The sequence below is a fragment of the Symphalangus syndactylus genome, chromosome 8 (assembly GCF_028878055.3).
Source record: "Symphalangus syndactylus isolate Jambi chromosome 8, NHGRI_mSymSyn1-v2.1_pri, whole genome shotgun sequence".
Taxonomy (NCBI): Eukaryota; Metazoa; Chordata; class Mammalia; order Primates; family Hylobatidae; genus Symphalangus; species Symphalangus syndactylus.
This window is the reverse complement of record NC_072430.2, coordinates 67764282-67778311: the sequence shown is the minus strand read 5'-3', so window position 1 is coordinate 67778311 and position 14030 is coordinate 67764282. Positions and strand designations below refer to the sequence as shown.

The window sequence follows — 14030 nt, the reverse complement described above, 5'->3', positions numbered from 1 at the left end:
ACTGAAAGATTCTCCAGTTACCAATACAAAATTATAGTTTGGAAATTATGTCAAGGCTTTCAGCATCTGAGGCCACAGCAGATAAAGGAAGCAACTATTTCAGTTCGACAAAGAGTGAGCATCAACTACAAGTACGATGAGACAGGGTACTTGACAGCTGTCACCCAGGCTGGAGTGCAATGTGGACCAATCACAGTTCACTGCAACCTCCGACTCCCGAGCTCAAGTGAGCTCAAGTGATCTTCCCACCTCAGTCTCTCCAATAACTGGGACTACAGGCGTAGGCCACCACACCCAGCTAATTTTTTGTATTTTTTTGTAGAGAACAGGCCTTGCCATGTTGCCCAAGCTGGTCTTAAACTCCTGACTTAAGCCATCTGCCTGCCTTGGCCTCCCAAAGTGCTGGATTACAGGTGTGAGCCACCACGAATGGCTGCAGACTGTTTTATGTCTACAAGTTTTATGCCAAATCTTATTTTAGTAAAAGACATTCTAACAGTGGACAAGACCGTATGCTCCAGGCTGACAGCCCTCAGAGTTGACTTAGTCCTGGGGTCACAAAATCAAGCGCCCTCAGGATATCCAGCGTAGACAAGTGGGCTGGAAAAGAGCCACAGCGTCTGGCCTCCTTTTTAATTTTATATTTATAAGCATTGTTTTGAAAATTTTCTTATTCATTTTGTATTCACTTTTATTTTAAATAAATATGTTAATTCCAAAAAGACAATTGGGCTGTGTTCAAGATTATATTCTCTGACAATAACCTGGTGGGGAGTTACTTGATTTGGTCACTTGTTTTTTTTGTTTGTTTGTTTCTGAGATAGAGTCTCACTCTGTTGCCCGGGCTGGAGTGCAGTGGCGCCATCTCTGCTCCCTGCAACCTCTACCTCCCAGGTTCAAGCAATTCTCCTGCCTCAGCCTCCTCCTCCTGAGTAGCTGGGATCACAGGCACATGCCACCACACCCGGGTAATTTTTGTATTTTTAGTAGAGACGGAGTTTCACCACGTTGGTCAGGCTGTTCTCAAACTCCTGACCTCGTGATCCACACACCTTGACCTCCCAAAGTCCTGGGATTACAGGTGTGAGCCACCGTGCCCTGTCTGGTCACTTGTTCTTAACCAGTGGTGGGAACTTTTTCAAAATATAGTTATCTGAGAAATCACGTTAGGATGCCTGAAATTACGGGAAATAATATCTTAAATGCCTATTCTTTACAATTAGAAAGTCATTTGATGAGTCTGGGGCAAAATCCTAACTTAACATTTTTAACAAGGACCCCAGAGGATTCTGATGTGGGTGATCTATGTAGATCACCCTGTGAAAACTACTACCCACTAGGTGATTATTTTCTTCTTTCTCAAGACCTTTCTGTAACTCCAACCCCATACCATCACCAAACTCACACACAGCTCCCTCACTGTCAATTTAAGGGAAAGTACCTAAGAAGCAACCATACGGAGGGCAGGACCGACCTCTCAGAAGAATGAGACCATCGTCAGGAGTCAGCCTGTAAGAGAACTAGCCCACCTCCACAGCCGGCCTGAGATTTCTCCCAGAAAACAGTTTCTTCATCTATTTCAACACAAACGTACCGTCATGTACGCACAATTCTATGTCACACAGCATAACCATGATAAGCTCAGCCAATAATATTTCTTTTTTTTTTTTTTTTTTGAGACGGAGTCTCGCTCTGTCGCCCAGGCTGGAGTGCAGTGGCTCTGTAGACATTTTCAAAAATCCCAACACACTGATAGAACATCTCATTTTCAGTAATTTAACACCTAGAGAAAGATCTTTCTTGCTGTGTCTGTGCACACACTTACCTATCTTCTACTGTCTTATTAGAAGGATAAAAAACTTTGAATGAAAATCCACTTCTTGGAAAAGAGCCCTTTGGGGGAGAAAAATGCCTGTAAGTGAATGCTCAGACTTTTTTTTTTAAATAAATTTTTTTAAACACTATATATATTTTATTTTTTATTTTTTATTTTTTTTTGAGACATGGTCTCACTCTCATCACCCAGCCTGGAGTGCAGTGGGGCAATCTCACTGCAACCTCCATTTCCAGGATTCAAGCGATCTTCCCATCTCAGCCTCCCAGGTAGCTGGGACCACAGGCATGGGCCACCACGCCTAGCTAATTTTTGTGTTTTTTTGTAAACATGGACGGGGTTTCACTGTGTTGCCCAGGCTGGTCTTGAACCCCTGGGCACAGGTGATCTGCCCACCTCGGCCTCTCAGAGTGTTGGGATTACAGGCATGAGCCACTGTGCCCAGCCGAATACTCAAGTTTTATAAAATAATCCCTGTTTTTTAAAATTCCTTGGTCATGACTTAAAATGACAAGATGTGACTATAAAGTAACACAACAGATTTTTACATGATCTTTGTACAGAGTTGTTACTATAAAATATCTCCACTTGAAGCAAAAGTCTTTCAAGTTGGCTAGACAGTCTTAGGCTAAAAGATGAGGTTGGAAATGCTTAGGAGGAGCTCTACTTAGTGTAAGAAATAAACAGACTGTGTAATGTCAAATATGCATGTGAGACAATCAGCAAGTTCAAGAAGTCTTTCCTGCCCCTCCCTCTAATGCAAAACTGATTTGCATTCCTATGTGCCTGTTTGATTCCCTTCCTATGTGCCTGTAAAGCAACTGAGCAATAATCACACACACAATTGTTTGTCTACTATGAAACTCTCAAGTGGCTGAGCAGAGGCCCTGTCTTTTCAGTCTTTGTGCCCCAAGCACTGAACCCAACACCTAGCCTATGGCACGCATTCGTTAATGTGAATAAATATCAAGAAACGATGAAGTAATGTTTAAGGCTAGTTTTGAGCTTGCCCAAAAGGTATAAATAAGGTAAAAAAGATATAATGATGGTGTGGAGGTGGTGATTTACTCACAGGAATGAAAAAGTAGAAAAATTCAGAAATAAGGTGTATTCAAATAGAGCATTAACTACGAGAATGCCCAAAGTTTAAGTAAGGAAATAGCATCACCATGAAAGACTTTCAATGTGAATAAAAATCAGGTCATAAATTTCTAAGCAATAAAACCAAATCAGTTAACTGTGTTCATTCTTAAAGCAGAGGTTCTTAACCAGGGTTACTTTGTCCCTCAGGGGGCTATTTGGCCAATGTCTGGAGACATTTCTGATTGTTACAGCTGGAGAATACTACTGGCATTTAGTGGATAGAGGCCAGAGATGCTGCTAAACAGCTTACGACGCACAGGATAGCCCCCACAACCAAAAATTACTTGGTCCAAAATGTCAAAAGTGCCAAGGCTGATAAGCCATGTCTTAGAAGAAGCCGGACAAACTGTGTGTTTTGAGGAAAGCAAAGTAAGTAGAGACAGGCCCTTTCTATGTTGCCCATGCTGGTTGTGAACTCCTGGACTCAAGCCATCTTCCTGCCTTGGCCTCCCAAAGTGCTGGGATTACAGGCCCAGCATCATGCCAAAAATAAGGCATGATGTTTCCAGAAATTACTCAGATGAAACAAAAAATAAAGTCTAAAATTCACAAGAATCAAGGAAGCATGCATATCAAAAATCTCTAGTGGAGATATTTTGACATAACTGTGTTTATGTCATTGTTTTTTTTTTTTTTTTTGAGACGGAGTCTCGCTCTGTCACCCAGGCTGGAGTGCAGTGGCGCAATCTCGGCTCACTGCAAGCTCCGCCTCCCGGGTTCACGCCATTCTCCTGCCTCAGCCTCTCCGAGTAGCTGGGACTACAGGTGCCCGCCACCACGCCCGGCTAATTTTTTGTATTTTTAGTAGAGACGGGGTTTCACCGTGGTCTCGATCTCCTGACCTCGTGATCCGCCCGCCTCGGCCTCCCAAAGTGCTGGGATTACAAGCGTGAGCCACCGCGCCCGGCCTATGTCATTGTTTATGCAGTATTTATTCTCCAAGTACAAAAAGTTAACTATATTTCTTTACTTTTCTTTTTTTTTTGAGATGGAGTCTCGCTCTGTCGCCCAGGCTGGAGTGCAATGGCATGATCTCCGCTCACTGCAACCTCTGCCTCCCTGGTTCAAGCAATTCTCCTGCCTCAGCGTCCCGAGTAGCTGGGATTACAGGCGCGCACCACCACGCCCAGCTAATTATTGTAAATTTTAGTAGAGACGGGGTTTCACCATGTTGGTCAGGCTGGTCTTGAACTCCGGACCTCGTGATCCACCCACCTCGGCCTCCCAAAGTGCTGGGATTACAGGTGTGAGCCACCACAGCCGGCCTAAAAGTCAATTATATTTCTGCAGAAATTCTGAAGCAACCTCAAGATTCTGAAGCAATTTCAAGGTTCTACATAAAATTAAGTAATAAAATGTGTACCAATGAGGTTTCTACATTAATCGGGCTTAGATTTTTGGGACCTGTGCAATTTCCAAAAATCAAAATCATTCTCAAAGGACGAGTACCAGCAATATGCAGGCTCTGAAGCAATTCCCAGAAAGGAATCCCAAGATAAGTTCTGAAGAGGAGAAAATTACTCTTTTGGATTTATGTTTTGGTATGCTTTTTTTTTTTTTAAAGTCATGTTACTTTATAGTCACTATACTGAAAGTTTAAGAACTTTCTGTGTATACCAACTTTCTGTGTATAGAAACTTAATTCAAGGTTTCACTAATAGCATGTTTTTACTTCAACAATAATTTTATTAAATATATATTTTTAAATTAAAAAACGCACTCTAATCTTGATAAATAATGACTATATAATATTAACTACATTCTTACAGGGTTTATGCAGAGGCATTCAGTATTTGTCATAGTGAAAGGATCGTATTTATCTGCAATGACAAGTAGATCGGGCACAGGATACACTCTCAAAGCATAGTCATATGCCCAATAAACTGGGCAGACATAAAGAGGTAGGGGAGTCAGATGTCCTTGGGATAAGATAGTCTTTACAAACTACAAAAGAGCACAAAACAAAGCAAACTTCAGTTCATTTGCAAAAGTGAAAATAGCTAAACAAATAATTTCAAATTAAATATTAATTACCAAAAGGAACCAGAAAATTTGAGAAACTAGGAAAGCTTTGACTCACAGAGCTTTGGGAGACACTAATTTAAAAATGAAATGAACCATTCTGTATTTTAGGAAAAAAATCTATGAGTTTTCATTTAATAACATATACATCATTATGCTGCCCAGGCTGGTCTCGAACTACTGGCCTCAAGCAAGCCTCCCAAAGTGCTGGGATTACAGGCATAAGCCACTGCACCTGGTTGGTCCATAAACTTTAAATATTATAAAATGAATAATAAAAATGCTCTGTAACATCTATATCCGTACTTCTCAAATGGGGGTATATGTAACCTGGGATTGACAACTATTGTCAGGGAACCTCGAAGCTACAAGATAAATACTGCACATTCTTGTGATATGGACATACTATATAAAATATGTAACCAATGTGATAAGTAAGAACAGTTTATTAAAACAAATGTACATATATTTTCAAGTATAATTTAAGAGTTTAAAAGGCAAAACACGAAGCTTGAAAGAAATTTCATGCTTATTCTCAGCTTTTCTCTGTCCTTTAGGGTATACACTTCGGTAGAAAGCTGAGAAACACTGACTTCACTAACAAAAATTAACTTACTGACAAAAGTATGTTCAAACTATTTTGAACCATAAATAAATGTCCTAACCCAAGAACAAATTATTAAGTGGCTTAATAAAATTTTATATAATGCAACATGTAAGGCAGTTTAATAAAAAAGGTGTTTCACTTACGTGATTAGGAATGGCCAAATTGCTGCTAGGAAAACGGACGCAGTTTCTGCACATTTTATTTACTAAGTCTTCACGGAAGACAATAATTTCCTGTGTACAGTACTGAATTCTGAAATGAAAACAGAAGTTGAATTTGACTTCTCAGAAAAAAATGAGATTAATTTTAAAGGTAAAATCTCTTACAATACAACCCCATTCCCACGTTCACTGTTCACTACACAAAACTTCAACCAGAGTCTGTCTATTCATCCATTCATTTAACAGCTATGTATTGAGCTCTTAATATATGCCTACCCCATTCTAGGGATTAGCGAACAGAACCAAAAGATCCCAGCCTTCATACAGTTTACATTCTAGTAGGGGGTGGGGCTGAGAAAATAAAAAGCGAACATAACCATATAGTATGTTTTAAGATAAGCATACGAGAAAAAGAAAAAGACAGGCTAAGAGGGATAGCATATGTGGTAAGAGAGAGCCTAGAAGGCGGGCATATTAATAGGATGATCAGAACAGGCAGGGCTCATAATTTAGTGTGACTTGAGCACAGGCTTGAAGTGGAAGAGAGACTTAGTCAAGCAGATATCCAGAGGAAGCGCACTGCAGGCAAAGGGAACAGATGGAGCACAGGCCCTCAGACTGAAGCTCGTCTGGCATCCTTGAGGAACAGAAGGGAGGCTAGTGTGGCTGGAGTAAATGGGGAGGAGACGACATCAGAGAGGTAATGGAGCCAGATCACACAGGGCCTTGATTACCACTGCAAGGATACGGCTGTCACTAAATCACATGAGGGGTCCCTTTTTCCAATGAGGGTCCCTTTTTCCAGGATCAGGAAGGTGGATGGGATATGCCTTATGCTTTACAGGATCACTTTCACACTGCATTAAGAATAGAATATGGAGGGGAAGGGGTAGAAGCTGGAGACCAATTAGGAGGCTATTTAATAATCCAGACCGAGAAGATGGCAGAGCAGGGCTCCTCAACCTCCAGGCCATGGACTGCTACCAGTCCATGGTCTGTTAAGAATTGGACCACACAGCAGGAGGTGAGCGGCAGGCTGCAAGCAAGCAAAGCTTCATCTGTATTTACAGCCACTCCCCATCGATTGTATTACATCCTGACCTCTGCCTCCTGTGAGATCAGTAGGGGCATTAGATTCTCACAGGAACACGAATCCTGCTGTGAACTGCACATGTGAGTGATCTAGGCTGCACACTTGTTATAAGAATCTAATGTCTGATGATCTGTCACTGTCTCCCATCATCCCCAGATGGGACCATCTGGTTTCAGGAAAACAAGCTCAGGGCTCCTACTGGTTCTATATTATGGTAAGTTGTATAACTGTTTTATTATATATTACAATGTAATAATAACAGAAATAAAGTGCACAATAAGTGTAATATGCTTGAATCATCCTAAAATCACCCCCACCCCCCTGGGGTCTGTGGAAAAACCGTCTCCCATAAGACCACTCCCTGGTGCCAAAACGGTTGGGGACCACTGTGGTAGAGGGTTGTGGAGGTAGAGGTATAGAGAGGTAGCAGATTCTGGATATAATTTGAAGTTAATAGGACTTCCTGAAAAAAACATATGTGAGAGAAACCCCAAAGTGTTTGGCCTGAACAACTGGAATAATCATTGTTCAGACCATGAAGGTGCCATGAACTAAGATGGAGAAGTCTACAGAAGAGGTTAGAGACACTGGTGGGGAGGAAGATCAGGAGTTCACTTAGGTTGGGATGGTGATAAGTAGGCAACTGGATACCTGAGTCTGGAGTTTGGAAGGTAGGTTGAAGTGGAAATATAAATGTGGAAGGTGTCAATACATAGATGATACTTAAAGCCAGAGGACACTGGATAAGGCCAGCAAAGGAGTGAATGTAGGCAGAAAAGAGGCGAACCAAGGCTGATTCTGATGGTATTCCCACAGGAAGAGCTTATGATTACAATGAGCAATACCAACAGTAAATAAGTAATCTTTGTATTCTTCCTTTGTAACCTTTCTTAAAGGATGTGTAATAATAATATCTATTTTTAAATTGCTATCCATTATTCAAGAGTCTGAATTGACTACCAATAAATTATTTAAATATAGTTAAACTATTTTCAAAGTTTTGAGAAACCTAAAACAAAAATAAATTTTCTTCTTATATTTATTTCATAACAGTCGAAATTCAGAGACACATTTTACGAATCAAGTTAGTTTTTTTTGTTGTTTTTTTTTGTTTGTTTTTTGTGTTTTTGAGACAGGGTCTTGCTCTGTCACCCAGGCTGCAGGCTGGAATGCAGTAGTGCATTCTCAGCTCACAGCAACCTCTCCACCTACCAGGCTGAAGTGATCCTCCCATCTCAGCCTCTTCAGTAGAACCACAGGTGCGTGCCACCAAGCCCAGCTAATTTTTGTATTTTTTGTAGAGATGGGTTTCACTGTGTTGCCAAAGCTGGTCTCGGAACTCCAAGCAACCTGCCTGTCTCGGCCTCCCAAAGTGCTGAGATTACAGACATGAGCCACCACACCTGGCTGAGTTAATTTTTAAATGAAAGGAAAAATGTATAACACAAAATACTAATTCTTACCTGCAAGGATTAGTAGTAAAAACTGAAAATGGTACCCTTTGTCTAAATTCATTAGTGATGCTTTCAGCAAGTGGTGGCCTATGAAAACAATTTATGTGATATAGTTTATCTTTTTAAATTTTACAAAATGTTCTACACTGTTGCAAAAATTTGAACAAAACTTACCTTGGTAAGATGGAACCAAATCCAGGATCCTCTGGACCAGGTACAAACACAAAACGACTACTGTAGCAAAATTCAATACAATTCATTTAAAAATATTGTAACACTATCCAATAGCTTAAAAGCAAGTTATTCCCTTTGTTTTCACTTTAAAATTAAAAAACGTTTAAATTTCATGCATTATAATAAATGAACTATTAAGTCTTCAGACCAACACTGTCTAGTAATGTCATGATAGAAAAGTTCTATATCTGCACTGTCCAATTGAACACTTGAATTGTGGCTAGCATAGCTGATGGACTCAATTTTATATTTTATTTAACTTTAATTAAATTTAAAGAGACATGTGGCCAGTGACTATCATATTGGAGAGTGAAGCTCTAGACTCTTAAGAGTAATGCCACGAAGAAATTCCAAGTATTGCTGAAATTACCTCTATCCCTTTCAATACTTTTCATTATAAACCTCTAGTACAATGTGAGGATAACTTTATCTCTTAGCTCTTTTAATTTTCTCAACTTTATCTTCCTTAGTTTTGTAATAATTGCTGATATAACAAAATTCATTTTGTTTTTTTTTTAAAGCAAAACGGTGAAAAAATATATAGTGGTAGAGATCATTACCTTTGGTGAATATCTGGGTATTCACATATTATATCTGCCAAAGTTTTTAGGGAATCTAAAATTTTAAAAAGGTATTGAATTAAATTTGCATATAATGCCATAAATTATATTTTATTAGATACAGTCCTGTATATTCTTAATTAAAATATTATGGATAATTTCTTATTACTTTAGTTTATATGACTATAGAAACACTTCTTATTAAATAGATCTTAATACCTTTCAAAGCTTGAACTTGATTTTTTCCATATGGTGCAGATGAAAAATTACCACACAGAATAAAGCAGGTTGGAGGTGCTGGTGAATAACCTAAAGAATAAAAGAGTAAATGAACAATACTTTTCTAGTCTACAAATCAAGTTAAAAACCCTTTAACCATGACTTTCTAATAATAAAAATTTATTTTAATTAAAATGACATTTTAATAACATTAAAATAATACTAATAACAGTACCCATTTATTGAGCACTTACTATAGGCCAGGCCTGCATTGGCTTAATTACTCCTCAGAACATCCATAAAATCTGAGACTTAGGTTAAGTAACCTGCCCAAGGTAATAGGCTCACACTGAAACCCAGTTTGTTTTTGTTTTTGTTTAGAGATAGGGTCTCACTATGTTGGCCAGCTGGTCTTGAACTTCAGGACTAATTCTTATTTATCATGACTATAAACACACACACACACACACACACACACACACAGGTTTTTTTCTTAATGTAAAAATTTAAGTCTTTAAAATGAAATCTAATTTAAATTATCTCATTGCTAACTCAGTGTTTTTTTTTAATTGAATACTCAAAAAGATAAATAGAATACTCAAAAAGTTTTAAAACATGAACCCTCATAAGAGTTCAAGAAAGAAGAAAAAAATAAGACCTACCAGCAAACATTATGCGAAGCTTTTCCAATACTTCCACTTGGTCCAACCAAACATCAGATAAAAACACAAACATAGCATCTTTATTCTCCTCTTCTAGTTGTTTTAGTTTTGCAGAAGTCTTCACAGATGTATTAGAAGGACCTCCAAAAAAATTAATATTTCCATAGTATGCCCTAGATAATTATAACATAATTATCTTCTATATACTACCAGAGATATTTTTCTAATAATTGTATACATTTAGCTTCTTTGTATCTAATGAAGTTATTTTCCAGTGTAAATAGGTGAAAATGTACTCTTTGTAACACTTTAAAAGTACAAAGGTTATCTAAATATTCTAAAATAAGACAAGCAATATGGAAGCAGTAAATAAAATAATAGGCTATATCTGTGTCTTAAAACTGTCTAAAGCAAACATTAAAATAATAATTTCCTATGTCACTGAAAGTAGGAGAAATGAGTACACCATTTGAACGATATCTAATAGAAACCTCAAAATATGTGCTAACCATCTGCCCAAGTAATTCCACTTCTGGAAAGGCTAATTGTAAGGAATTAAGGATATATACAAAGACTAGCCTATATCCAAGAACTTCGAAAAAATTATTCAACGGTTCCTTCAAAGCTTGGTTTTATTCAACGCTCACCAAGCAAGGGTCAGTAGGAAAGTGGGTAATCTACACGCTCCCAGCCTCCACCACTCTTGCCCACTCTACACTGACATCCTGCAGTTCCCAGCTTAAATGCAAATACCCCAGAGGCCTCCTCTGAGGATCCCAAAAGAGGTTAGATTTTCCCATTATACACTCTCATAGGAACCTGCGCTTCTCCTTTGCAGATCTTATCAAATTTGTAATCAGGCCAGGGTGGCTCACACCTATAATCCCAGCACTTTGGGAGGCCAAGGTGGGGGGATTGCTTGAGGTCAGGAGTTCAAAACCAGCCTGACCAACATGGTGAAATCCACCCCGTCTCTATTAAAAATATGAAAATTAGCCGGGCATGGTGGCAGGCACCTATAATCCCAGCTACTCGGGAGGCTGAGGCAGGAGAATCGCTTGAACCTAGGAGATGGAGGTTGTAGTGAGCCAAGATCATGCCATTGCACTCCAGCTTGGGCAACAAAGCAAGATTTCGCCTCAAAAAAAAAAAAAAAAAAAAATGTAATCGGCCAATTGTAATTGGGTGATTGTTTCATGTCTGTCTCCCCCACCTAGTGGCAATACAGTATGTGCTCAAAACATATTTCCTGAATGTCACAAATCATGATATAAAACAATATTTCACAGTAATAGAAAATGTTGATAGCATATTATTAGATGAAAAACACAGGTTACAAAGCAAGGTACAGTATGTATCCATTTATAGTGCCAAAAAAAAGGGAATAGATATAGACCTGTGCATTCATGCATAAAAAGAAACTCTCCAGATATACACATACATATCTTGTTATAGTTGATTCCTTTTTTTTTTTAGACGGAGTCTCGCACTGTCTCCCAGGCTAGAGTGCAGTGGTGCAGTGGTACGATCTCAGCTCACTGCAACCTTCGTCTCCCGGGTTCAAGCAATTCTCCTGCCTCAGCCTCCCAAGTAGCTGGGATTACAGGCACGTGCCACCACGTCCAGCCAATTTTGTATTTTTAGTAGAGATGGGGTTTCACCATGTTGGCTAGGCTGGTCTTGAACTCCTGACCTCAAATGATTCACCCTTCTCGGCCTTCCAAAGTGCTGGGATTACAGGCATGAGCCACCAAGCCCAGCAAGTTGATTCTTGTTATTAGTGATAGTTATGTTCTATAAAATCTCCACAAACAATGAATTGGCAAACACTGAACCACTGCTCCTTGGGAAAATTTGTACATAGATATACATGGATTGATTATAGTCTTAAGTCCTAAAACCAATTTATCCTGGTAGATTCTATTTTTACAAATGAGAAAAGTTGGTTCAGAAATGTTAAGTGTCTTATCTGAGGTTGCTCCAAACACAGGTGCCAGAGCTGAGATTCAAATGCCCCCTCCCCACACACAACTGGCCCCAGGGCCAGAGCTTCTTGCACTACCCTGTACTGCTCTCTGCAGTCTCTGTCCTCTGGTCATCTCTTTTTTTTTTTTTTTTTTGAGACACGGTTTTGCTCTGTCTCCCAGCCTAGAGTGCAATGGCATGATCTCAGCTCACTGCAAGCTCCGCCTCCCAGGTTCAAGCCATTCTCCTGCCCCAGCCTCCCAAGTAGCTGGGACTATAGGCACCCGCCACCATGCCTGGCTAATTTTTTGTATTTTTAGTAAAGACAGGGTTTCATTGTGTTAGCCAGGATGGTATCCATCTCCTGACCTCGTGATCTGCCCACCTCGGCCTCCCAAAGTGCTGGGATTACAGACGTGAGCCACCGTGCCCAGCCCCTCTGGTCATCTCTTAATGAGGCTGAAACAAGAGGGCAGTGTGGCCTTGTTCAACTTCAGCTGGGAACATGCATGCCAGGTGACTCAAAATTTTTTGCTGTTTTGCTGAGCAAAAATGACCACTAAAGCACCTTTAGTATTGACTTTAGGAGGTACAAAAACATTTTAGCACAAATCTGTAAATGAAGATCTACTATATATGGACAGTCATGCACGGCATAACAACGTTTTGGCAATGACGGACTGCATATATGAGTGGTTTCATTGAATGATAATGGAACTGAAAAGCTCTTATTGCCTAGTGACATCTTAGCTGTCAAAATGTCCTAGTGCCACACATTACTGTGTCTGTAGGGACACTGGTGTATACAACCTACTGAGCTGCCAGTTGTAGGAAAGTACAGCATATATAATAATGTACAATATGTAACACTTGATAACAATAATAAATGACTATGTTACTACTTTATGTATTTACTGTACTTTTAATCATTATTTTAGAGTGTAGTCCTTCAACTTTTTTTTTTAAGTTAACTGTAAAACAGCCTCAGGCAGGTTCTTCAGGAGGTCCTTCAAGAAGAACGCACTGTTACTACAGATGGCAGCTCCATGAATTATTGCCCCTGAAGACCTTCCAGTGGACAAGATGTGGAGGTGAAAGACAGTGATACTGATGATTCTGTGTATAGGCCTAGGTTAATACATTTGTTTTAGTTTTTAACAAAAAAGATTTTTAGAAAATATAAAGATGGGAAAAAGTGGCTGGGCATAGTGGCTCATGCCTGTAATCACAGTACTTTGGGAGGCTGAGGCGGGAGGATTGCTTGAGGCCAGGAGTTCGAGACCAGCCTGAGCAAAATAGTGAGACCCCCCCCACCAATCCCTACACAAATTTTTTTTTTTTTTAATTAGCAGTCTTAGCTACTTGGGAAGCTGAGGCAGAAGGAACACTTATGTCCAGGAATTTGAGGTTGCAGTGAGCTATAATCGCATCGCTGCACTCCAGCCCGAAGAGAGAGTACGATTGTGTCAGTAAATCAATTAATCAATAAAAGAAAAAAGCTTACAAAATCAAGATATAAAGAAACAATTTTTGTGCAGCTGTACAATGTGTTTGTGTTTTAAGCTGTTTATAACAAAAGAGTCAAAAAGTTTAAAATTTTTTAAAGCTTATAAAGAATGTTAAACTAAAGTTAATTTTATTAAAAAATTTTTATTTCAAGACAGGGTCTTCCTTTGTCACTCTGGCTGAAGTATAGTGGCACAATGATAATTCACAGCAGCCCTGAACTCCTGGGCTTAAGCAATGCTGCCACTTCAGCTTGCCAAGTAGCTAGGACTACAGGTACACACTGCCACACCCAGCTAATTTTGTTGTTGTTGTTGTTGGTAGAGATGAGGTTTTGTTATGTTGTCTAGGCTGGTCTCAAACTCCTGGCCTTAAGCAACACTCCCTTCAGCCTCCCAAAGTGCTAGGACTGATTACAGGTGTGAGCCACTGTGCCCAGCCTAGGTTAATTTCTTACCGAAGGAAGAAAACTGTTTTTAAACAAATTTAGTGTAGCCTAAGTGTACAGTGTTAATAGCCTACAGTAGTGTACAGTAATGTCCTAGGCCTTCAAATTCACTCACTACTCAC

The 14030-nt window shown here is 39.5% G+C and overlaps 1 protein-coding gene across 11 annotated transcripts in view; it reads right to left on the bottom strand.

Moving 5' to 3' along the window:
- POLE2 (DNA polymerase epsilon 2, accessory subunit) overlaps window positions 1–14030 on the bottom strand; it is a 46113-nt gene that overhangs the window by 1950 nt on the left and 30133 nt on the right. For 9 of the 11 annotated variants that reach the window (XM_063644588.1, XM_055289479.2, XM_055289482.2 and 6 more), the window contains 8 exons: window positions 9990–10162; window positions 9328–9417; window positions 9109–9163; window positions 8489–8548; window positions 8324–8401; window positions 5750–5858; window positions 4745–4921; window positions 1826–1893 (listed from right to left, as the gene is read on the bottom strand). In XM_063644588.1, coding sequence (XP_063500658.1) covers window positions 1826–1893; window positions 4745–4921; window positions 5750–5858; window positions 8324–8401; window positions 8489–8548; window positions 9109–9163; window positions 9328–9417; window positions 9990–10162 — 810 coding nt within the window. The remainder of the gene's footprint in view (window positions 1–1825; window positions 1894–4744; window positions 4922–5749; window positions 5859–8323; window positions 8402–8488; window positions 8549–9108; window positions 9164–9327; window positions 9418–9989; window positions 10163–14030) is intronic. The other 2 variants (XM_055289481.2, XM_055289484.2) reach the window with 2 other exon arrangements.